General features: G+C 34.0%; 5 protein-coding genes and 1 pseudogene across 8 annotated transcripts; 4 read left to right on the top strand and 2 right to left on the bottom strand.

The window, feature by feature from the left end:
* The first annotated feature begins 136 nt into the window (after positions 1 to 136).
* LOC111005874 (uncharacterized) lies at positions 137 to 1,491 on the top strand (annotated as a pseudogene).
* Positions 1,492 to 3,645: 2,154 nt separating this feature from the next.
* On the top strand, positions 3,646 to 6,323 carry LOC148213428 (putative F-box protein At1g65770). The gene is made up of 2 exons (XM_088120516.1): positions 3,646 to 5,463; positions 5,944 to 6,323. Exons 1-2 carry the CDS (start codon positions 4,658 to 4,660, stop codon positions 6,119 to 6,121), a joined length of 984 nt encoding a protein of 327 aa, XP_087976642.1. The 5' UTR covers positions 3,646 to 4,657; the 3' UTR covers positions 6,122 to 6,323.
* Positions 6,324 to 6,809: 486 nt separating this feature from the next.
* Positions 6,810 to 10,065, bottom strand: LTO1 (NAD(P)H dehydrogenase (quinone)s). 2 transcript variants are annotated; one of them, XM_022277689.2, is made up of 6 exons: positions 9,584 to 10,065; positions 9,186 to 9,442; positions 9,056 to 9,081; positions 8,216 to 8,363; positions 7,933 to 8,070; positions 6,810 to 7,016 (listed from the first exon to the last, which is right to left on the bottom strand). In XM_022277689.2, exons 1-6 carry the CDS (start codon positions 9,984 to 9,986, stop codon positions 6,945 to 6,947), a joined length of 1,044 nt encoding a protein of 347 aa, XP_022133381.1. In that variant the 5' UTR covers positions 9,987 to 10,065; the 3' UTR covers positions 6,810 to 6,944. The 2 variants fall into 2 exon arrangements, with proteins under 2 accessions (XP_022133381.1, XP_022133380.1); XM_022277688.2 differs by having other exon boundaries at positions 8,969 to 9,081; positions 9,584 to 10,062.
* Positions 10,066 to 12,677: 2,612 nt separating this feature from the next.
* On the top strand, positions 12,678 to 15,022 carry STR16 (sulfurtransferase protein 16). Of its 3 annotated transcripts, none has more exons than XM_088127648.1 (6): positions 12,678 to 12,908; positions 13,004 to 13,084; positions 13,170 to 13,354; positions 13,461 to 13,531; positions 13,613 to 13,666; positions 14,646 to 15,022. In XM_088127648.1, exons 1-6 carry the CDS (start codon positions 12,832 to 12,834, stop codon positions 14,646 to 14,648), a joined length of 471 nt encoding a protein of 156 aa, XP_087983774.1. In that variant the 5' UTR covers positions 12,678 to 12,831; the 3' UTR covers positions 14,649 to 15,022. The 3 variants fall into 3 exon arrangements, with proteins under 3 accessions (XP_087983774.1, XP_022132527.1, XP_022132526.1); XM_022276835.2 differs by having other exon boundaries at positions 12,679 to 12,908; positions 14,655 to 15,022; XM_022276834.2 differs by having other exon boundaries at positions 12,680 to 12,908; positions 14,695 to 15,022.
* A 2,923-nt stretch (positions 15,023 to 17,945) lies between these two features.
* On the bottom strand, positions 17,946 to 23,317 carry AKRP (ankyrin repeat protein). The gene is made up of 7 exons (XM_022276967.2): positions 22,551 to 23,317; positions 22,320 to 22,396; positions 22,051 to 22,149; positions 21,858 to 21,956; positions 21,274 to 21,372; positions 20,761 to 20,859; positions 17,946 to 20,517 (listed from the first exon to the last, which is right to left on the bottom strand). The coding sequence occupies exons 1-7, from the start codon at positions 23,281 to 23,283 to the stop codon at positions 20,407 to 20,409; spliced, it is 1,317 nt and encodes a 438-aa protein (XP_022132659.2). The 5' UTR covers positions 23,284 to 23,317; the 3' UTR covers positions 17,946 to 20,406.
* LOC111005728 (ammonium transporter 2 member 3) lies at positions 18,088 to 19,719 on the top strand. The gene is made up of 3 exons (XM_022277344.2): positions 18,088 to 18,687; positions 18,808 to 19,093; positions 19,196 to 19,719. Exons 1-3 carry the CDS (start codon positions 18,088 to 18,090, stop codon positions 19,717 to 19,719), a joined length of 1,410 nt encoding a protein of 469 aa, XP_022133036.1.
* Positions 23,318 to 23,614: the final 297 nt, after the last annotated feature.

Genomic DNA, 23,614 nt, shown 5'->3' with positions numbered 1-23,614 from the left:
CATCTTGCAGAGGAGATTGAACCATATTGATTGGGTAGGTTTAAGCACTTCTAAATTTGCAACTTTTGTAAATATTTGTCCACAAACTTGATATCTTAATTTATTATTTGCTATTGCATAATGGATAAGGTTTTGAAATGAATGGTTGTGAGCTAAACGACAAAGCGTGTTTGAAGGATGGAAATAAAGTCATAGAAAAAGAAAAAAAGCTCTCAACACGTAAACTTTGAAATATATTCTAAGCTTAAATACTATTTTATTGTTTTGGTTAATCTGTGTAATAACGTTTATTTTAGTTCAGATGTTTTCAACTTTTAAAAGTATCCATTTTGTTCCTACCAATTCTCTGCCATTCTCTCATCCTGTATGTATATGTGGCAGTTCCTTTGACTTTGACTAAATCTCTACCCTATAAATAGTTTTAAAACCTATCTTAATTTTGAAATTTCTTATTTAATTTACATTTCTTTTGATTTTATTTTGAAACCTACGTTATTTTTAAATGCCTTATTCTTAAAATTAGCCGATAGAAAATATTTACCTGGAAATTTTCAAAATCTTCAGATTTCTCTCTTTATCGCATCCTTTCTGTTGGACGAATCAGATTAGTTTCCTCTGCAAGTCAGACCGCCGCCATGGACGACAGCCGTGTACGGTGGTCCGATCTCCCTCCCGAGCTTTGGCCGATCATCGGAAAACGCCTCGAAACCTACATCGACATAGTCTGGCGCGCTTCTATTCCTCCTTTCAACGCCATTTCCCCTCTTTTACCTCTCGACCTCCCTTCTCCGGTCTTCTGAACGACACTGACACATTACTTATCCGACGGATAATCTATCGCCTCAGTCCTCTCGATCGCCATGAAACTTCAAACTCTGCTGCTTCTTCTTCTTCTGGCGCGGCAAGGTGGAGAGTACAAAGCTAGGTAAAATGCGTTATCTGCATCCACTTTCTACTTGCTATGCATACAACAACGATATGTTTTGGAAGGAAGTGATCAGTTTCTGGACAAGGAGCCGCCGTTGTGGAATGCAGGTGGTTTTCGCCGTTGTGGAGGGAAGAATTTGGGGAATCAAGCCTTTGTTTTGGGCAATGACTGTTGTTTCTCAGTTGCAGCCCCAAATTTTGAAGGGCTCAAAGGGAGTTGCATATATTTTACCCACGCACCAAAATGCACTCTCGGCTATAACACTCATGTATTCCACCTTGAGGAGAGCAGGATTCTGAAAGCATCTATCCATTACAATGCACTAATTTTTGGGCCACCCCCCATTTGGCTCGATTTAGAGGCCACTCGGTATCAAGGGATGAAATCCTAAACCTGTAAGCTTTTTCTCTACTTATACTGAAATTGTGCTTCCCAACTATTCTGTGTTTAGAGTTTCACCGGCTTGGCTGAGTATGACTGTGATGAGGTATTTTCTCATAATCTGTAAATGTTTCTGTTGGCTTTGATTATCTACCCCTGATTTGGTTCGTTGATGATCTTGACAGTTTATCCAAAATCAAATAGTTGGGCTATTCAAATGTCTTATTGATAATCTTAATTACGACTGAAATGGTATAGTTACTAGAAGAAGCTACGTTCCCTACTTGAACACTAGAAAAATACATCCATAAGAAAAATACTTTTGTTAGAAGAATTTCTGAGTTGTTCCTCGTTCATCTCAATTGGGAATCATTCTTGACCAATCTGAATTTGTGAGAATTCTTAGGCTGCAACAAAGGAAAGTTGCAAATAGTTTGGATGAAGTATTTAGAATTATTGGAGACAGAGATGAAAAACTTTACACTATGCTTAATTCATTTTCTGATTTTTTACTTCTTTATAAATACATTTGAAGCCACTTTTTTAATCAGCAGTCGATTTTAAAGTTGGTTTATACTTTTGAATTTTGTTTTTCATTATTTTCTTTTTTTAATTATTGCTTTGATCGAGATTTTATAATAAATAATATAATGATTTTGCCACTATAGTTGGTTCAAATTTATACAATATATTTTTGTTTCAAATATAGCATAAATTTGTTTGTTTTAAGTGTGTTTTATATTATATTTGAGTTTAAGTTTTTTATTTGAACTATGCTATTTAAAAAAAAAATTAACTTGAAAATACCAATTTATTTTGTGCTATTTATGTAAATATTTTGTTTATAACTTCCCTTGATTTAAGGGATTTTTATTCTGATTTTCAGGGTTCTTTGTGGATTAATTTATTATTTGTGGCTTATAGTCACAATATGATGCGGTTTAGTATTTTCAAATTTTTAGGGTTTATAGTTTGTTAGGGAATTTCAATTAGGTGAAAAAAAATCCAAAATTATACCCTTTTTTAAAAAGAACAAAATCAATAAATTAATGTAATACCTAAAAATGGAAGAAGATTGCAACCGAAACATATAAGTAAAGAATATAAATTAAAAAATAAAAGGTTAAAAAATACCTTTGATTCTTATACTTTTATTAAAATAACGATTTAGTCCGTGTATCTTTACTAAAATAATAGTTTAGTTCCTGAACTTTAGTTTATAATGATTTAGTCTCTTTAGTTTAAAATTTGTAATAATTTAGTCCCTATCGTAAAAGATTTTATTAAAACAAAGTGTTTTATCATATAATAATTTAATCTTTTTAATTTATAAAGTCTCTCTTTAATTTATCAATCTCTATATATAAGAAAGTTAACAAAAAAATTTTTACGATTACGACTGATCGTTACAAACTTTAAATTACAATAACTAAATCGTTACATATTAAAGTTAAAGGACTAAATTGTTACCAATTTGATAGTACAATGACTAAATCGTTACAAACTAAAGTTTAGGGACTAAAATTGTTACTTTCGAGGTCGAAAGTGTTTTCTAACCTAAAAAAATTAATGCAAAATATAATCAATGGATAAGGGTATTTAAGGAAAGAAAATATAATATAAAATAATGAAATAATGGATCACCTATATATTTGAAGATATTTAAATATTGGAAAAAATATACTTTGATTTATAGATATTAGGGCTAAGTCTCTGTTTCTTTTCTTTTTATTCAATAGAATGTTATATTGGAATTATTTTCTCCTTTTAACAAATTTAAATAAATTTTCTCTTCTAAAATAAAATAACACTTAATTTTAAAACAATTAATAATTACTATTAAAAAGCGTATTATTATAAAAATATAATGAGGTGTTTTTACTTTTCAAATATTTGTAAAAACTATATTACTACATTAATATAATTCATTTCACTTACTTAGTAAAATAAAATCTATCTTTTTCTTCTAAAATATTTTTTAAATAATATATTTTTAATAGTAATTATTTTATTTTAAAAAAAAAATTAGCAGTTTTTTCAATAATATACTTTTTAATAGTAATTATTTTATTTTATTTTATTTTTTTAGAATGAGTAGTTGTTTTATTATAGAAATTAAAAATTCAATAACTAACATTTATTTAAATTTATTTAAAAGAGAAATAATTACAATATAATTTATTTTTTTAGTATTGATAAGGTATGTTCATGTGGGCAAAAAGAAATTCTATCAATTTTTCTAAAATGATTTTTTTAAATAATATATCTTTTTAATAGTAATTATTTTATTTTAGAAGAGAAGATGAATTTTAATAGGTAACGTTTATTTAAATTTGTTTAAAAGAGAAAACAATTTGCAATATAAAATTTTATTGAATAAAAAGTGATATCATGGAGACTTAATCTAAGCCCTCTAGATAAAAATAATAATAATAATAATAAATAGATGTACAACCACTACACCAAAGTGTGAGAATTGTGTTCAATTTTGGTATATGTCCTCTCTGGACATGCAAGAATTGAAAAAAAAACACACACACAAGGTGCCATGTAACTAGGGAAAGAGTGAATTGGAATAGTCGTCGACGAGCTACAACTTTTCAAACATTATTCTTAAAAATAGTTTAGCGCATGATGTATATTCGAAATAAATTTAAAATAAAACATTATTAAAAAAAAAGTCCCAGTTCACCCCAGATCATTTGATCGGGAAGAAAATTTCATAGACAGGAAATAATAGGGTGAGAAAATAAGAAGAAAAATTGGGGAATGAATTTGCCAAAATTTCTTTTAGTAAAAAAACCATTATCTAGATGGGAGTTATATTCAAATCCTAAATCCGAGTTAATGTCGGAAAAATAAAATAACAAATATTTAAATTCAAATCAGAAATGATTTAAATTAATTTTAGACTAAATCGTTGTTTTTAAAGTTAGGAATAAATAGTTATCTAGATAGGAGTTAAATTCAAATTCAAAATATTAAATGGCAAAGATACATAGCAGAATTTTTTTTTTTTTTTTTTTGGTTATACGAGTGAGTGATGTATTTCAAATATTTGAAGATATGGGAGGGTGATAGTAAAAGCGGCTGTTGAGTAATTTGGGCTATTTTAAAAATTTAAATACCACTAAGTCCGAGTTAGATGAAAACTCTCTAGAAGAAAAAACAAATTGATATAATTTTAAATTTTATTTGTCAACCAAAAAAACAGATTTTCTCAAAAAAAAAAAAAAAAAGTGATTTGAAGATTACGGTAGATCTGTTCCTAAAAGAGTATATTTACCACCAATTATCGCATGAATCGGCTTCTTCTGTGCTGCGAATTAATCAGATTATTCTCCTCCGATGGACGGCAGCCGTGCACGGTGGTCCGATCTCCTTCCTGAACTTTGGACGGCCATCGGAAAATACATCGATACCTATATCGACGTCCTCCGATGTCGCAGCGTGTGCCGATCTTGGCGTGCTTCTCTTCCTCCTCTCAACGCCGTTTCTCCTCTTCTACATCTCCATGTTCCTTCCCCCGTCGCCGATCATCCAATCGGCGCTTTGCTCATTCGAGAGATAACCTATCGCCTCAGTCCCCTCCATCAAACTTCTGACTCTGTGGTGGAGGAGGGTTGGTTTGCGATGGTGAAGACTAAAAATGACGGTAAAATGCGTTTTCTGCGTCCGCTTCATCAGAGCTACCTTAGACTCCAATATGATGCCCTTCGAAAGGAAGTGAACTTACTGGACTTTCGAATTCAAGAAGTATCTAAATCGTATTCGCTTGAATCCTTTGATGGCATTCGTCTTTTTGGAATTAACAAGGTCATAATGTTCCCCGATTCTCCGTGGATCGACGCGGAGGACTGCACCCTTGTCGCAATTTACAAAGACGGAAAATTAGGGTTTGTTAAACTCAGGGATCACAAATGGACGCTGATCGAGGGACAGCATAACAATCTTCACTGCGACGATGTGATTACGTGGAGAGGGGAGTTTTATGCCGTTGATAAAAGCGGAATTGTTTTCAAGATCGATTCAGAATCCGGTGAAATTGAAACAAATTTCTCCGCCACTGTGTGGTTCTGGCGACCACAAGTATCTGGTGAAGGGCGGCGGCGGCGAGCTTTATGTGGTGGATCAATTCAAACCAAGTCGACCAGGTGATTTCGAAGCAGCTGATTTCAAAGTATACAGAGTGGATTTAGATGGATTGGTAGAGGTGAGGAATTTAGGGGATGAAGCGTTGGTTTTGGGGTACGAAGAGGCAAGTTTCTCAGTTTCAGCCTTAGATTTTGAAGGAATTGTTGAAGGGAATTGCATATATTATCCCCGAGACTCAATAGGCGTGCTCACCGCTATTATTCATGTATTCCATCTTCAGGAAAGGATTCTGAAATCTACAAATGACGAAAGAATTTTCGGGCCACCGCCATTGTTGCTCCATCTCGACGCCCCTCATCCCTTCAATTTTCTCATCAGATATTTATAAACTGCTCATCTCTTTCATCCTCATGAACAATCTTTTCGACAAAAATATATACAGAAAACCTTCATTCTAATTCTTATTGCACACTTTCCATGCTATGCTTATATATGATCATGTAGTTAGTTATGAGAGGCAGTTTGATTATCATCTGCAGGAGCGTTCCTGAAAGAGTTTACCCCTTCAGCAAAGGAGTCTGCCATAACTTGTACGAATTCTGCTGCGATAGAAGCAACGTCTATAACTTGGAGCCCTTGCCTTCGGCTCAAGTACTCGAAGAGAGATCGAGACCGTACACGTGTTCGGACATGGTGAGATGTAGATGCTGCTGCTGAGTTATTACAGTGTACCATTTGCTTTAACATTCTTTCCATGTTATCACTTCACTAGGTTGTGGTGAATGGTGATGGTTATTGTGGGGGAAGCTTCCATTGAAATTTTAGCTGCAGCATAATTAGGTTAGGTAATCTTGTTTCTACTGGTGTAAAATTGTTTGTGGTGGTGATAAAATAGATGCTTTATGATTATTCGTTTTCATGTTTTTGCCCAATGAACCATGGAAAGGTTAAAGGTATTGAAACTTATCCTACAATTCAACGGTATTTTGTGTAATTTAAAAAGAAATTGAGGGGATAAAATTTAGACATTCACGAAGAAGTATCTCCTACCTGAAAAAATTGACAATTAAAAGAGAAGAATAAATAAAAGATTTTTTTTTTTAATTGTTTATCCATATGGAAAACTATTTCCAAAATAGAAAAAATAATAAATAAATATACTAGCACAAAAACAAATAATATATTTCTGTTTTTTTTTAAATAATACTGAAAATAATTTTCCAAAATTCGCACATGAAAACGAGCCTTTGTTCTTCAAAACGATTTACTTTTTCATTAGTCGATTACAATAGAGAAATGAGGACCAAATGAGATATTATTTTTGCGTTTTAATGATAATCTTATATGTTAATTGATAGAATTTTTCCATGCAAAAACATATTTAGAAATATAAAATCTAAGATGATTAGGATTAAACTCTTTGCTGGGTATAATAATCATGTCACAAAAGGATTAGGATTTAGAATATTTATATACAATAATCTGTACATGAACGACTCAAACTCATTAACTAATACCAAATGTTAAAGGATGTTTTCTTTCAACTTATCCCATCGAGCTCGAATCCTGAAATTTCTGCCAGCTCTGACAGCTCTTTCTCTCCACTCAAAACCTGCAGGAAACAAGAATTCGCTGATACAACAATAAACCAGAAAACAACTTAACAAGAAAGAAAAAGCAAGGAAGATATATAGCTCTAGATCAGACGGTTCGTACCGTTTTTCACACTCTAACACTCATTGAACATGTATCGGACACTAGTTAGCTCAATAGACGTGTATCATACATACTCAAACATACAAAAGAAACAAAGCGAAAAGGCTTCAATAGACAACAAACCTCCAATGAATGAATTTAATGCTTTCCAATTTGGGTTCAGCATAATAAATAGACATAAAAAGTAATATAAAACAAAATAGTAAATTTTAAGAGTAAAATACATCAAACTCATTTTTTACACATAAAAATGTATAAACATATTGAATTTAAATTTCCTCCGGATACAAAAATGACATGTCTAAAAAAATTGTACTTTCTTTCAAATACTTCCCTACACAAACTCTCTAGAAATACACACATTCTCTCCCAAAACTTTTATCTACTTGAAACATATCTTATCAATGTACTCTTACATATTCTCACAAACTCTCTAGAAATACACACATTCTCTCCCAAAACTTTTATCTACTTGAAACATATCTTATCAATGTACTCTTACATATTCTCTCGCTTGACACACTTCTATATATAATTTCTCCTACAACGTCATGTATGTGTGTATAAATTTATGTTAAACTAAATTATTATATTGGGTCCCTCCACCTTAGTTCAGATTCACCCAGCCCAATTGCCTTTGTCAAGAAAAAAACAAAACAAAACAAAACAAAAAACAAAAAAGGTATATGGGTAGCTAAATTTAGTGCGATCAATTCTAGCAAAAACACAAGAAATATAGTGAATGCAACATTTCTAATAATAACATTGCATAGGAATGTAAACAAGGTGACCCTAAGATATGCTTTTTTTACCTGACCGTTAATCACCCAACTTGGGAAGCCTTCAATTCCAGCTTCTGTACAAGCTTTCTCTATTTTAGTGCCTTTGTGATATCCATTAGGGAAACACTCTACGTAGTCTAATATTTTTGCTGCCTCACGTCCAAACATCTGTGTCAACAGCAGGATAACATAATTTATAATATGATTGTTTGGCATCTCAAAGCAACACTCAGAGGAACAGTGTTGCCGCCTCAGAATTATGTTACCACATTACTTATTCAAGTCATTACCATGTTAAAAATGGAGAGATTACCTCTTTTTGTTCTAAACAATGTGAACACCAAAAAGCTCCATACATTTTGGCCCCGATGGACTGCAGATGCCTCGCAAGGGAAATAGCCAAAGGGCTCGACGGTTTTGCTATCTCAACTTGATAGTATGGAAGGTCAAGTTCAGCCGCACTATAAGGTCAAAACAAATAAATTTCATATAAAACAAAGAAAGGAAACCAAAATGAAGTTATCAAAAAGCAATAGAAAAAAAAATGCATATAGATAACTTGAGATTGACTTGTAAAGGAAAACAAAAGAAACATCAACTAAACCAATCTTATATTTCAAAGCAATATCACAATGATTTATAGCTTCAGCAAGACCAAATATCAAGATAGCTCCTAAAAGAGTCAAGATCGAAAGAAGTAGCATTCTCAGATCCATGATGACAAGGAATTGGAACCAAAGGATACACAGAAAAAAAAAATCATAATTTATGGAAATACTAGTTAGATTTCCTTTCATAACAGACAGGGAAAAAAAATTATAGCTACAGTTCTAGAGAATAAATCATGGAGAAGAAACCATTTATGTCAAAAGAGAGAATATAAGATGCAATAACAATATTAAAGGAGAAATATTGTTTGCTTCCTAATGCTCGCCATACTATAAATGTGTAGGCATCAAAAGTTAATCAAACGTCCAACGGCCAACTATTAAAAGGCACATTAATGAAAGGAATTATTCATTTAGCTCTCTTAGAAAGATCGTTTGCAACACTAGTAATCAATAACCTTTGAGAAACAGGAAAGGAACTATTATATGAGGCAGAAAGGGTGACGAAAACCAAGCTAGCAACAAATATCTGAAAGCCCACTCGCCTCGTAATCTCTTGAAATCCAAATTCCTAGAATATAACCACAAGAAACATTCAGAAATTCATGACTCAACAACAAGAATCTTTAATAAACAATACCCAAAATCAAAGCAAACACTAGTAAAAATAAAGACCTTCACTGTGGCAAAGAACAAACTGGATGACAACAGAGCAGATATTAGGCAATACGAGCATGACACTCCCGAAAATTTTGAGCTCAAAACGTATAGAAAGTATGCACTGGCAGCTGCCATAGAGGTAGTAGTCCCAAGCAGGACTAAACGACCATCAGATTCATCAATACCAAAGGGCAATTTCTTCGCTGCCAACTGCAAACTAATTGCTCCTACTAAGCCATACGCAACCATTCCAATCAAGGGCAGTGGTACACCTAGTATCGACACGCGGAATCTTCTTCAAGATATTCATAATTTAGAAGCAAAAACAGATGCATCGATCAACAAAAAGGGAGATATATCAATCAATTACAGGCTTACAGCGACGAATTAGGTTAACAGATTGAAAGTTATACCAAAAACGGCGGCATATTCACTGTTGAGAACGTCGTCGCAGCTTCCGCCACCGATTGGGCAAAAAGCAGCTGCATTCGCGAGCTTGAGGTAGCTCAAGTACGCGGTTTCAACGAATCCAATCCCGCCCAACGCAGCACAGAGATTATACGTCGAATTACTCGAAATTGAGGGAGAGAATGATGAAGAAGAATCCAAGGGAGTAGTATCAGCTTCCGGCTCAGTATCCTGATTAGTTCCCCCGGACAAGCAAAAGACAGGAACCAGGAGCCGTCTCTGAACCCAAAACTTTGGGTAGTTGAAAGAATCATATCTGTGATGAAATAGAGAAAGAAACTGGCGAGGAGAAGGTCTCTGAAACGATAATGGAAGAGATAGTAAAGCGGCGGAGGTGGAGCACGCCATTTTTCTCCGATTTGCAAGCAACCGGGAAATGAAGAAAGTCGAAGACGAGCTTTCAGGCTGCCGCGGAGAGGAGACGACGGAAATGCAATAGTTGATGCTTATGGGCCTCAGGGCCCACTAATCAATGGGCTGAGAAATGGGCCTTTTTCTTGGCTGTTGAGTTATCAACTGACAACTTAACAAGCTTGCTTGTTTTCTCATTAACTTTTTTTCTTTTTTTTTTTCAGAAAACTCATGCATTGTGACTTTCCATTAATAATTTTGAACCATATTGGATTGAATACATCAATAGTTAATGAGATATTTAATTAAATAAAAGCCGATTATACAGGGGTTGTTTGGTATTTTCTTTTAATTCTTTGTTTTTCTACTTGTCAACTTGAACATATTGCAACTATTTAAGGCACATATTCTCGTATCATTTCTATTTTTTAAAATAGCTCTCAAAATTGTATTAAAATGTTTTTTTAAAAATAAATCACTAGTTTCACTTAAAATCTGAGATAATATTTGAAGTTATCAAATACATTTTCGATCAATAATCAATTATTATCTGCATTTCTTCCTCAAAAATTAAAAACGAACAAATATGAAATAATGATGATAACAATTTTTTTAGTTCAATAAATTGAAATTGTGGGAAATCTAATATCGATTTGTGAGATGATATGATTGTAGGTTCTTTATCTCATGAGGCATGTTGGAATCGGCATAAATGAGAACGTTCATACCCTAAATATTTTTCTTCTAATACAACATGTGGGATGAAGATTCGAACTCACAACATTTTGATTAGAGATAGATGCCTTAATCAATTGAGTTATATTAAGGTTGGTCATACCCTTAGTAATTGGTCAATCATGTACTCAATAATTAATTCCAAAAGTACTCAATTATTTTTTCATATGGAGATAAGACTCAATTATTTATTTATTATTTTTTTGTACGTTAAGACTCAATTATAATTGACATTCAATAGTATTGATCATATTCCATTTAATCTTCTTATTGATCATATTCCATTTAATCTTCTTAAAAAGGCATTTAGTCATATAATTAACATCTAATCATCATTCATCAATGATCTTCAAGTTATATTATATCTTATAAATTAAAGTTACATCCACCAATTTGATTGGAAATATCTCCTTTTTTAGTACAATACGTGGAATGGGTCGAACTCACCGCCTTAGAAAAATATCTCAAAGAAATCCTATTAAGAGACTGAGTTGGAGAGACAAAAGAAAATATATTTAGGTGGAATAATAAGATGTGAATAAAGATGACGAAGCAACATTTTTAAAATAATTTATTTAATTTAAATTTTATTTGGTTCTAAACTTTTAATTCTATTTTATTTTGGTTCGCAAATTTTGTTCAACATTTTGCCCGTGAGCTTGAAAAAAATCATTTTAGTCCATAAGATTTTTAAAATATTTATTTCAAAAGTCTTGAATTTAAAATATACATATGTTTTAGTTATTATTATTATTTTGATGCGTAACATTTGCTAACTCAATAATATTTATGCTAATCAATCTACACGAGTGTTCGATATATACTCACTACAGAAACACATTAATAATAATATCCACTCAAAACTAGGTTGATAACAACTACTTGATCTACTAAGATGTAATGTTGTTCGACCAATATATGGATGGACCTAAAAATTATTCAACTGATTATTAAAGTACATATATTCGACACAAAAAGTCATACGTTCGAATTCTCCTACTTCGAAAATATATAACCACACGTAAATTTAATTTTTCTTAATTTAAAAATCTAGCTTACAACTTCAAAACCACAAACAAACCCAAAAAAAAAAAAAATTCTATAAACAAAAAAAAAAGAAACACATAAAATCATGATTGGCAATATTCAAGAAAAAGAAAAAAAGAGAAATAATTGTAAGTGGAGAGAGGGAAATATCTGGTTGGTGAGAAGGAGTAGGGGCAGCGGCAGCGCCAACCACGTGGAGAAGGATGGGAGGCTTTGAATTGTGTGCATTTCCTCCTAAGTTGGGATAATATTGACTCAAATCCCCCTCCCTTATGTCTCACTACCCCTTCAAACTTATCCACTCCATTTCCTATTCAACCAAAAACAACCCCAATAATATCACGTGTCACACTCATCTCTTACCCATCACAATTATATTTTTGACGAGTAAATAAAAAGACACAGAATTTTTTCCCTTTATAAAAAGTTAAAAAATTATCCAATTTTGAGTAACTAGTTTAATAACAAGCTCTATAAATCTACCTAGCATCTTAATCGCATGATTAAGACGTACATCTAATTGAAATTTCATCCTAATTAACCTAACATAAAGATTGTTTCTCAATCATGAGTATAGTTCAACAGTTAAGATGTCTTATTCATTCTATTGAAATCAAAGGTTCAAACTCTCATCTTTATGTTTGTTGTACTTAAGAAAAAAAAAACGTAGATATTAACTTTTTTTGAATGAGTTATCTGGTACAAGATATTCCTCGAGAACTAACAGATGACATGATAAGTGTAAGATTGATTGGATAAGTGTTTATGTATAAAATTTGAATGTTGGGAGGAGCAAGAGATCGAGAAAAGAAACCAACTCCAGCACTAAAGTCTATATTAGAATTCGAAATCTTGAGATGGAAATGTAGGACCCACTTAGTATTGTTAATAAGTTCTCTCATATCATATCATATCATATGGCGTGGCATTACCATCGCTCCTCTTCCTTCCACCGCCATTGCATTATATATATCTCCTTCTTCTAAATCTGAACCATTCTTCTTCTTCTTCGTCATATCCATTAATTACCTGCTTGATTTTCTAGTGCTTTCACTTCCCCATGGCGCTCGCTTCCTCATCCCGTTCTCTTCTTCTTCTTCTTCTTCCTAACAACAATAATCTCACTCCAATTACAAGGTATCGTCAACTTCCCCTCCTCCTCTGTTTCTGATTCTTGGCATAAGTGTTAATCAGAGCAATATGATCAATTAACAATTCATTTTCGTCCTCAGCGGGAGGTTGTTGCCGATAACGGGGTCTCTGCAGCGCCGCCGGAGAGATTCTGCCCTAAGCCATAAACATTGGAACACCAGGTAAACAATTAAACGCTTCCAATTGGAACAGATTAATAACGTCGTTCAATCGTGTGTCTAATTAATTCTTACTTTTCTGGTGAAGTCGGAATGCGGTTCTGAGAGAAGAGATGGAGGCGACGGCGGTTCCAACGTCGGTCCCGGTGCGCGTAGCCCTGGAGCTTCTCCAAGCCGGACAGCGATACTTGGACGTCAGGACGCCGGAAGAGTTCGCCGCCGGCCACGCTCCCGGTGCCATTAACATCCCTTACATGTACAGAGTCGGATCAGGTATTCAATCTTAATCGCGCGTCGAATTCGAAAGCTAGGGCAGAAATTTTGAAATCACTTCATATTCTCCGATTAAACGGTGGGTTCGGAATTGGGGATTTTGCAGGGATGACGAGGAACCCTCATTTCTCGGCGGAAGTGGGGATTTATTTCAGAAAAGATGATGAAATTATTGTTGTAAGTAGAGAAATTCATGGACGTGATTGTTGAATTGTTGTGTAAATTTGGATTCTGAAATTTTGGGTTGAATTGGATTAGGGATGCCAAAGTGGAAAGCGGTCTCTGATGGCTGCCGCTGATCTTCTTGCTTCCGTAAGTTTTTTTGTTTTTTATTGTTATTTCTTAAATAGCATGGTTACTCACTTTACTTCATTTGGTTTTTATTTTCTATTTTCTCCTAAAAAAGAAAGACAAAACTAATTTCATTTTTTCAACAACAAAAATGAAAGTGAAACTTACTTATAATGCAAGTTACGATCACTCGAGGTAAAAAGTACTTTTTAAGTTTCACCCATGACACTCAGACGTACGCTATTAAATTTTGACAATAAGAACGATAAATGTATAAAATAAGATATTTATCCATTTCTCGAAAAAAAAATAAAGAGGTGTCAAAATTATAGAGGTGATTAGCAAGAAACCTATTAATACATGAGTATTGTCATAAAAATATATATTTTTTCATTTTAATGAAAAAAAATTTCAAAAATACTTGATTGATCATAATTAAGTATTTTCTAACTTTTTTTAATACTATTTCGGAGTGAATTTGGAACTACTTTTGGAATATTTCGTTGGTACAATATATAGGATGAAATTTGAACTCACGCTTTTGATTGATGGTAGATAAGTGACTTAATTAATTAAATGATTGTTGTAGGTACTTTTTTAGTCCATTAAAAATAGTTTTCAAAATTTTATAATGTTTTATTAAATAATGAAAATTTTCAACCATACTTGCAAGTAAAGAAATACTTAATTAGTGATTTTATATGGAGTGTCATTAACTAAAGAAATACTTTTTAAGAAAAAAAATTGGTCTCAAATTCATTTTTATACTATTGAAAGTAGTTTTTAAGTGCTTCGGAAACAATTAGTTGGACCAAAAGTACTCTAAAAACTTTTTTCCAAGTATTCTAACTACTAATTTATTTTTTCTTCAAAAGCACAAACGTGATAAATTTGAGCCGAGACTAGTTTTAGTAATGGCAAAACAGAGTTAATAAAGATTACAAATTTTTTTAATAGTTGTCTGATATTAGTGATATATATATTTTTTAATTTTTTTTAGTAATAATAGTAATAATAATAATAATTATTATTATTATTATTATTTGTAGGGATATAGTTGCGTAACAGACATGGCGGGTGGATATGAAGCTTGGTCCCGCAATGGACTCCCTATGGCGGAGTTGTAAAGATTTACTATTGGACTTAGCCTGCTGCAAATGTACAGTTACCAACAAAAAATAATGCCTCACTATTTTACAACCAAAAAAAAAAAAACACCCTGTCCCAAAGAAAAAATGTTGGGTTCGATCGAATGTATTTTAGATTCGAGTCTTTTCACTCTCGGTTACTTAGTAGAGGAAAAAAATGCTTTTGAAGCAATCATGTTTAGACTTTGATCAATGTTCGTAAATATTGATAAGCGTAAACTTGTTGTCATTTTTATTTTTACTTAAGTTTAATTGAATTGTTTTTTTTTTAAAACAATGAATCTTCTTCTTAATATTTTTCCATATTGAAAATTTTCTTATTGAAGAGTTTAGAGCAAAATAATGACAAGTCGACATGAAGTGTCCCACAATTGGTCTTACTTTGCCTGTCTAAAAGCTTAGAAAAAAGTTATTTGCTAAAATAAATATTTAAGAAGTTTAGGGGTTGAAGCAAATCGGTGGAACTAAAGTACAAAGTATTGCCCGTATCCATTTGTTGGAGAATTTTTTCATAAATTTCTTATTAATCATTTTGGAGATATACGGTTGAAGATGAGAACGAGAGTGATAAAAAGAAGTAAAATTGAACATAAAAAATCAAAATTTATGGGATTTTTTTTTTTCTAGTACAGTACGTCGTGGGAGTGTAGATTCAAACTCTTAATTTTTTTGTCAAAAATAGATAACTTAACTAGTTGAACTATATTTTGGTTGGCTAGAATTTATGGGACTCGACTTTTAATAAATTGAAGGAGATTGATAAATTAACTTCATCCATTAAATTTAGTTCAGTTAAACTGATATATTCATTAAATGAACATGTTAATTTCTTTCAGATTAAAATTAGCTTAATTGAATATCAAATTTAATATTTGAAATAACGTAAAACTTTTAATGCAAGCATCGACATAAATTATGCAAAATTAGTACAATAATCTAAATATTTATCGATACCTTTACAAAATTTAAATGACAAGTATAGAGCTGACGTGAACATATAGTTCAATAGTAAAAACATATGATTTATTTCAGGTTCGAATCTTCACTTACATCTTGTATTTGTACTAAACAAATGATAGGTACGAAGAAAATAATAAAACAGACATTTAAGGTCCTGTTGAGTAAAATTCGTGTTTGTTGTTTCTCATTTATTCTTTTTTCACGGTAACTATTTATTACTGTGATACTTTCTCTTTTTATTGAAAAAATAAACAAAAACTTGTATCCTCTCCAAACTTTTTAGTTGAAAAATAAATCTTTTATATAAAAAAGAATTTTTTAATTAAATATATGCATTTTATAAATAAAAGATAAAATAATGATTTTATTTATGCTTTTAGAAAGATTTGAAATAGAAAAAAATAAATAAAAAATTTTGATTTTGTTGTTTTTAAAATTAACACTTAGAAATGAAAATCGAGACGGTCTAATTTATCTCTGAAAATTGAATTTTTAATAATTATTTTTCTTAACCGACTTCGTGACAACTAGCATGCCAATTGCCACCCTAAATTTCTGCATAAACAATAAGACAAGAGAATAAAAAGAATAATGAAACAGCTTTCAAAATATTAATTTATAAATGACACCATCCTTATTATATCTTGCAAAAAGAATTATTTTTATTTGTGGTCGAGTTTCTTTCGGGTAGATTATAACTCATAATCTATGATTACCTTAATTAAAAAAAAAACACTGAAAATTATTGTTAAAGTAGAGTTTTGTGAAGGAAAAATAACAAGGCTAAATTATATAAAATGTATATCCTGAGTTAGATGGTTGATTTTAATCATGCCATTATCGTTTTAAAAGTTTAATTTTAACCTGTAAAGTCTTTGAAAGAATTCCTTCACTTGCTTATGAGATGACCAATATTTCATTACCACAACTGTTCTCTCCTTGATGATATAAAAAGTGAGTTGTTGGAATTCAAACATTTTATAAGTCTTTGACCTGGATTTTTGTCTATTTATTATGAGATGGTAGCCTAAAATTTTGTCCATGATTGTGGTCAAATTTGCTTATGACCCTTGGAGGTATACGAGATTTCAATGGATCAAGCTATTAAGAAAGGATTATGGAACGTGGTCACTTGGAGGTATACCCTTGGAGGTAAACACTTTGACGTTTTATAATAAGTTTGGAGGCAGCTTGAAAGATGGCTTTTGAAAAAATCATGTGCAACTTTCGAACTATTTAAGTCTGTTGGTAAGTCAAATGATCACCGTAAGATCAAGCATGATAATGTATCTTCATGAGTCCACGTGATATGTCCTACTTTACGCCCAACAATTTTTTTTTATACAAAAATGGGAGAAGTTAATGAAGGATTTTCTTAGACCATTTTAAAAGTTAAAGGGTTTAATGCGCAAATTTTGAAATGACAGAACAAACTGTGATTTATGTTTTATCAAAAAAAAAAAAAATCTGTGATTTACGTACAATTTATATAATTTAACCATAAAATAATGAAAAACAAGGAAAGATTGAAAGATTGAAAAAAAAATAATAATTTAAGGATTAATAAAATAGTACGAAGAAAACAAGAGGACCAATCAAATTTGATTGCTGTCAGTTAGTGACCCTTCGGCCTTCCGTTAACACCTATGATGCAGGGCGTGCTACTATTTCTTTCAAAACCAACCATTAAAAATATATATATATAGCATAATTCAATCGGTCATATATATTTATATTTCTACAAAATACATTAATTACATTCACATTTAAAAAAGAAAAATTGATTAAATTTGGAATATTTGATATTCTTATATTTATAGATCTTATTCCAGTAACTCAGTACATTTAGAAGTGCAAGTTAAAATTGATGATGATAATGATAAAAACTACCAAACTGACTAAATAAGAAATAACTCAATAATTAAAACATTAGCAATTTATTTATGGATAGAATCACATAATCAACCAAGCTATCCGAACCATTACCAAAATAATCAATTATCAAACTAAATTATTGTATAAGATTTATTTCAATTATAACTTAATTAGTTAAAAGTCGAAGATTCAAATTAAGTATATATTTAAAAAAAAAACCATCCTTTGAAATTTCTACGATTTTCTCCAACACATTTGCCCTGAAATGTTGAACATTTTAGAAAAGCCACGACAAAAGAAGCCGAGACACTGGGAGATTATATCAATGGAACATCACCAAGCCAACGGCCAAAAACGGAATCATATTTATGATGCATCCCTCCCCACAATTTCAAAGGAAAACAAACAGATTAATATCACTTTCTTATAATCAAATTTGTACCTCCTCTCTCCTTCCCTATGAGTAACTGTATGTTCTCGGCGCCGGAGCTCGCCTCCACCGCAGACCAATCAATTCCGTACTGGAACAACAAGGCCGACAATGCGTGGCAGCTCACGGCGGCTACCATGGTCGGCCTCCAAACTGTTCCGGGCCTGGTCATCCTCTACGGCAGCATGGTGAAGAAGAAATGGGCTGTAAACTCTGCCTTCATGGCCCTCTATGGCTTTGCAGCCGTGCTCGTCTGTTGGGTACTTTGGGCACATCGTATGGCATTCGGCGACAGGCTGTTCTGGCTCGTTGGTAAGCCTGGTGCGGCGCTGTCTGAAAGGTACCTTCTTTCACAGTCTCCACAAGGGTGTTTTCCGATGGCTGACTACGTGTTTTTCCAGTTTGCTTTCGCCGCCATTACCGTGGTGTTGCTCGCCGGGTCTTTGCTGGGGAGGATGAACTTTTATGCATGGATGCTATTTGTTCCAATGTGGCTAACTCTTTGTTACACAGTTGGGGCCTTCTGTATATGGGGGAATGGGTTTATTCAGAAGTACCTCATTGACTATGCCGGCGGCTATGTCATTCATCTTTCTTCTGGGGTGGCTGGTTTCACTGCTGCTTACTGGGTAAACGACCTACAAAACAAGTTTTTACCTTCTATTTCCAGTGATCTTCCTTCTCCATATGCTTTGGAATCAAGTTGTTATTTGTGACAATGGTTTCTGATCCGTTGATCATGCCCGCAGGTTGGGCCACGACACTCCCAGGACAGGCAGAACTTCCCACCAAACAACATACTGCACATGGTGGGCGGTGCGGGGTTTCTTTGGCTGGGTTGGACTGGATTCAATGGAGGAGCTCCGTTTGCAGCGAGTCGGATAACATCACTTGCCATTTTAAACACACATATCTGCACCGCAACGAGTCTCTTGATCTGGGTCTCGATGGACATCATTGTATACAAGAAAAGCTCTGTGATCGGCGCAGTTCAAGGGATCATCACTGGCCTCGTGTGCATCACTCCTGGTGCAGGTTAGTTCTTTCATCCATCCTAAGAAAGAAAGATAACTACTAATTTAACCTTATATGGAGAATTCAAATCAAGTAATCATATTCGGTTTGCATGATCAATAGGGCTTGTTGATCCCGTGGCGGCTGTGGTGATGGGCGTATTGGCTGGTTTGGTGCCATGGTACACTATGATGGTGCTGCACAGGAGGCTGGCATTCCTTCAGTGTGTTGATGATACCCTGGGCGTCTTCCACACGCACGCAGTGGCAGGTTGTATGGGGGGTCTCCTTACAGGTCTCTTTGCCAAACCCAACCTCCTGAGAATGATGTATACAGATACCATATACGGTCCCGGCCTTCTGTACGCCATCTCTGATAGAAATCTCAAAGATGGTCTCAAACAAATCGGCATCCAGTTTGCTGGAGCAGTGTTTATTACCCTTTGGAATGCCGTCTTCACCAGCATTATCTGTTACCTGGTTAGCCTAATTGTTAACTTAAGGATGAAAGAAGAGGACCTGGAGATTGGCGACGATGCTGCTCATGGAGAAGAACCCTACGCTTTGTGGGGCGATGGAGAGAAGATGCCATCCTCATTTCGTCTTCCACACACGCCCAGATTACCTTCATTTTGCAGGTGGGATTAAGTTAAACTAAACCAGATTTTTCAGTAATTCTCGTTGCTGCTGCAGTCACCACAGCTTCAGGAGTTTTGAGGCAGCATTTCTGTAAATATAGCTCATCAACAAGAAAAGAATAGCTGTATTCATTATTTGTATAATGATGGTTAATATTTCAAAAGACAATAATTCTCCACCTAAATATAGTCACAGAAATTGTCGAACACATTCCCAACTTCAATATAATTTGTACCTCTCAATATTGTGAAGGGATGTCATCAATAAAAAACCTACCAGCTCTTGAAGTTCATCCATTAAATTCATATCTTATGTCACTAAAACGTATGTATCTATACATCAAAATCTTCAATAGTTACAACAAGAAAGAATAACAGGGGGAGGTTATTAAAACTTTCATCATAAAAAGAAAATGATTATGATACTAAGCGGACTTCCCATGCTGTAACCATTAGTCGTTATTGATATAGATCCATTTGCTCTGACTGGGAAGCTCATGATGTTTCTGGCTTGGTTGTCCAATGATATTCACTTTAATAGCACCATTTATTCTGATCTAATGATCTTGCAAAAAGCAAGGTTCTGATACAGTTGCATACCCAGTGTAGTAGGACTCGGAACAATGTGGCATACTGAATGCAATGATAACTGATATCCTGGAAACTAAGCAAGAGTTAGGTCAATGAATCATCTCTGTCATGAAGGCAGTTTACTTGGCTTTGGAAGCTGTTTCAACAGCTTTAGTAGTTCATAAGTTTTCGTGTCTTGACCAGAATAGAGGCAAAGGTCCAATGGGGTCAAACCTTCCTGGAAATGCAGTGGGGCAAAATATATGTTAAATAGCATTTTGAACCTATGAATATAATCTATCTTAGCTCAGGTGATTACTTTTAAATAAAAGTAAAAACAATTTACATTACTTTCGACAGATTATCAGCAAGAAGATCCTGCGTTACAAGATAAGTACAAAGTAGCGAAAACTAAGTAAAACAAGACATTTCAACGTTCATGCCATTAAGAGCATATAGAAATGAATTTAAAGATATTTACCGCATTTTTTAATGTTTTATCAGCTCCTTTAATTAACAAAAGCCTGACTACATCTGTCCGCCGAGCCTGAACAGCAAGATGCAGTGGCGTCCACCCATCCTGAAAAGAGCAAAATAATAATGGCGTCAATTAAATTTTTGAACTGTAGAAGGCACGTAATCTAACCGTTAAGGATCCCACATTGATAAAAGAAGGGACTTAACAATGGTTTATAATAGACATGGGCTACTCCTCTCATTGCCAATTGGTTTTGAGATGGAACCCCATGAATATTAATATGGTATCAGAGCCCACAAGCTCAAACGAGCATTCGGTCCAAAATGGGATCCGATCCAAGATTGGTGAACCCAAAAGAGGCACCATCTTGAGGGGGCATGTTAAGGATCCCACATTGATAAAAGAAGGGACTTAACAATGGTTTATAATAGACATGGGTTACTCCTCTCATTGCCAATTGGTTTTGAGATGGAACCTCATGAATATTAATACTAACAAAGATAAGTGTAGACATACTTTGTCCTGAAGGTTTATATCAACATTATACAATAGAAGAACTTTGATTGCCTGACTCGAAGCTGTTTGGACAGCGTAATGCATCAAGGTTGCCCCATCCTGTTAACAAGGTTTGAAGAAAGAAAAAAAAAAATTCACTTGCAAGCAAAAACCAGCTGAAAGCAAACATATACTATGTTACACTACTTGGAACTTAGAAAATAGTGAACACAGTTCATTAACTTCGGACAGGAGTTATTAACATGAAATGTTTGACTAAGATTAAAAAAAATAAAGCCTGATTATGGTAGTAGACCACTGCACTTGTGAGCTGTGACAGAAAGAAACTATAGGAGGCCATATATCCTTTCTTCTTAAGATAAAACAATATATAGATTGAAGATTCAGGTGTTCTGCAATTTCACTGTACAACTACATCTCTATAGCAATTCAAATGAGTATCAACAATTCATGCATAAAGTCCATGGCTTGTTTCAATTCTGAAGATAAAACGACAAGATCTCCTCATAGATCAATATCATTCTCTCAAGCTAGTCAACCGAATAATGGAAATACTTTAGGGGGTGGTTAGAATTTTTGCTAACCTTATCACGAACAAAAGGATTGGCACTTTCTCTTAAAAGATAATTAGTTATGGCTTGCTTTTTTCCGATTATAGCTCTGTGAAGAGCAGTGAAACCAACCTGAAAGCAAATGTAAACGAAGATGACTGAGTAATGATGAAATAACAAAGGTAAATTCACTATATTTTATGTTCAACATGGAAGTATTCCCTACCTTGTCCACAGCATTGATGTCGACATTATTTTTCAATAGTTCATCCACAAGGTAAAATTCGCCAGACCCAACAAGAGTGTGTAGAGGTAACCACATCTCCTGAACATAATTTCAAAAACCCACAAGTGGTTACTGTTGCTCTTGGTAGTTTACTTTCAAAACCCAAATCCAAGATATCAATAAACTTGAAGTATATCAAAGAAGAAGATCAAATTTAGCAACAACCTTAGAAAATCACTTAAGGATACAATGGTCATAAGATGTCTTACAGAATGAGCAGCAGCAAGATCAGGCACCCTTTTATTCAGCATAACCTTTTCCTCTTTTGTAAATAACTTGCGAGGTCCTATAATAATATATAAATGGATCATAACCAAAGAGAGACTTACAAGATTATTCTTCCAATTCTCAGAGTCATGCATATACAAAATGTAAAGGATGGCTGATTAATTTCTCTTCATTTAAGTAGCAAATAATGACAATCAAACCATCGGAAATACCTTCAGATTTTTTATCGGCAGGCTGATACTTTCCACTGTTGAAGAATTCTGAAACATCCTCCAGACCTCGTCCATAAACCGCCCACTTGGGATTTTTTGGCGCCACTCGCTCACTCGACCCGCTCATTTCGCCTCTTTTAACTTCCCTAACACCCTCCGCCCCATTAACTTCCCCAGTCGCCGGAAAAGTAGAAGGATTATCAAGAACAAGCGGCTCCAACTGCGCTAACTTGGCTTGCTTGTAAGCCAAATACTCCTCTAAATTCACACTCCTCAAAGGAACAAGCCCTTTCTTCCTCTTCTCAACTCGAGTACCAAACTCCAACTCCTGAGCAATCTTCCGCCTCTCTTTCTTGGTGATGTTAATCTCCGCTTGCGCTTCCTTCCACTCATCCGGCACCAAGTTTTCGGGCTTAATTTCCGCAACGCCGCTCTTGGGCTTAGACTGCGCTACGCCTGTACTGGAATAGCCCGCATTCGAGTCGTCGGACAGATAAGGATCGTCGAACGCGCCGTCTTCGAAGATAACGCAGTCGCCGATGACAAATTCTTCAACTTCATCTGGTTGTATAGAGTAAGAGGAGTGGGAAGACGAGGAAACAGAACAAACTCTGATCGGACGTCTGTGAAGAGGGATGGACGAGAGCTTGATGGAATTGGGAAGAGAAAGGGGAGAATTCAAGAGGGAGAAGACTCCAGCGACGGGAATATTCACACGAGCTGCGACTGACATGGTTGCTCCGACTCCTGATGATGCTGCTCCCTCAAGTCCCGAAAATGGAAGTGATATGTTCACACGATTGGGCCCAGGCCCAGGCCCAGGCCCGTACGACTCAACTTTTTGGGCTACAGGCCCATATAATTCAATTTTCCACTTCCGTTGACCCGAGGTGGCATCTTAATACTAATTAAGTGGATACTCGGCGAAAATTAGACCTCCTCAACGAAAACAAACAAAAAAAAATAGTTCAAGAAACTCAACTAAAAAACAAAGAACATACACCCTGCCAGCTAAAAAACTAAGAACATAATCATTAAATTCAGAAAAATGCAAACTAAAAACA

Source organism: Momordica charantia (genome assembly GCF_013281855.1).
Source record: "Momordica charantia cultivar OHB3-1 chromosome 1 unlocalized genomic scaffold, Mcharantia_2.0 BLBB01000001.1, whole genome shotgun sequence".
Classification (NCBI taxonomy): Eukaryota; Viridiplantae; Streptophyta; class Magnoliopsida; order Cucurbitales; family Cucurbitaceae; genus Momordica; species Momordica charantia.
The sequence above is the reverse complement of the archived record's forward strand: the minus strand, read 5'-3'. Positions and strand labels throughout refer to the sequence as shown.

Bases quoted from the DNA above. Each gene is read 5' to 3' on its own strand.
- LTO1 (XM_022277688.2), bottom strand. From the start codon at position 9,986: ATGGCGTGCTCCACCTCCGCCGCTTTACTATCTCTTCCATTATCGTTT. The intron at 9,443-9,583 runs GTATAACTTTCA...TGTCGATACTAG, and splicing joins TGAATATGCCGCCGTTTTTG to GTGTACCACTGCCCTTGATT. The intron at 7,017-7,932 runs GTAAAAAAAGCA...TGTTTCCTGCAG, and splicing joins GTTGGGTGATTAACGGTCAG to GTTTTGAGTGGAGAGAAAGA.
- LOC111005728 (XM_022277344.2), top strand. From the start codon at position 18,088: ATGAGTAACTGTATGTTCTCGGCGCCGGAGCTCGCCTCCACCGCAGAC. The intron at 18,688-18,807 runs GTAAACGACCTA...TCATGCCCGCAG, and splicing joins GTTTCACTGCTGCTTACTGG to GTTGGGCCACGACACTCCCA. The intron at 19,094-19,195 runs GTTAGTTCTTTC...CATGATCAATAG, and splicing joins GTGCATCACTCCTGGTGCAG to GGCTTGTTGATCCCGTGGCG.
- LOC148213428 (XM_088120516.1), top strand. From the start codon at position 4,658: ATGGACGGCAGCCGTGCACGGTGGTCCGATCTCCTTCCTGAACTTTGG. The intron at 5,464-5,943 runs GTGATTTCGAAG...TATCATCTGCAG, and splicing joins ATTCAAACCAAGTCGACCAG to GAGCGTTCCTGAAAGAGTTT.
- AKRP (XM_022276967.2), bottom strand. From the start codon at position 23,283: ATGTCAGTCGCAGCTCGTGTGAATATTCCCGTCGCTGGAGTCTTCTCC. The intron at 21,373-21,857 runs GTTAGCAAAAAT...CCTTGTTAACAG, and splicing joins ATCCTTTTGTTCGTGATAAG to GATGGGGCAACCTTGATGCA. The intron at 20,518-20,760 runs GTAAATATCTTT...CTGCATTTCCAG, and splicing joins ATAAAACATTAAAAAATGCG to GAAGGTTTGACCCCATTGGA.
- STR16 (XM_022276834.2), top strand. From the start codon at position 12,832: ATGGCGCTCGCTTCCTCATCCCGTTCTCTTCTTCTTCTTCTTCTTCCT. The intron at 13,355-13,460 runs GTATTCAATCTT...GGGATTTTGCAG, and splicing joins CATGTACAGAGTCGGATCAG to GGATGACGAGGAACCCTCAT. The intron at 13,532-13,612 runs GTAAGTAGAGAA...GAATTGGATTAG, and splicing joins AAGATGATGAAATTATTGTT to GGATGCCAAAGTGGAAAGCG.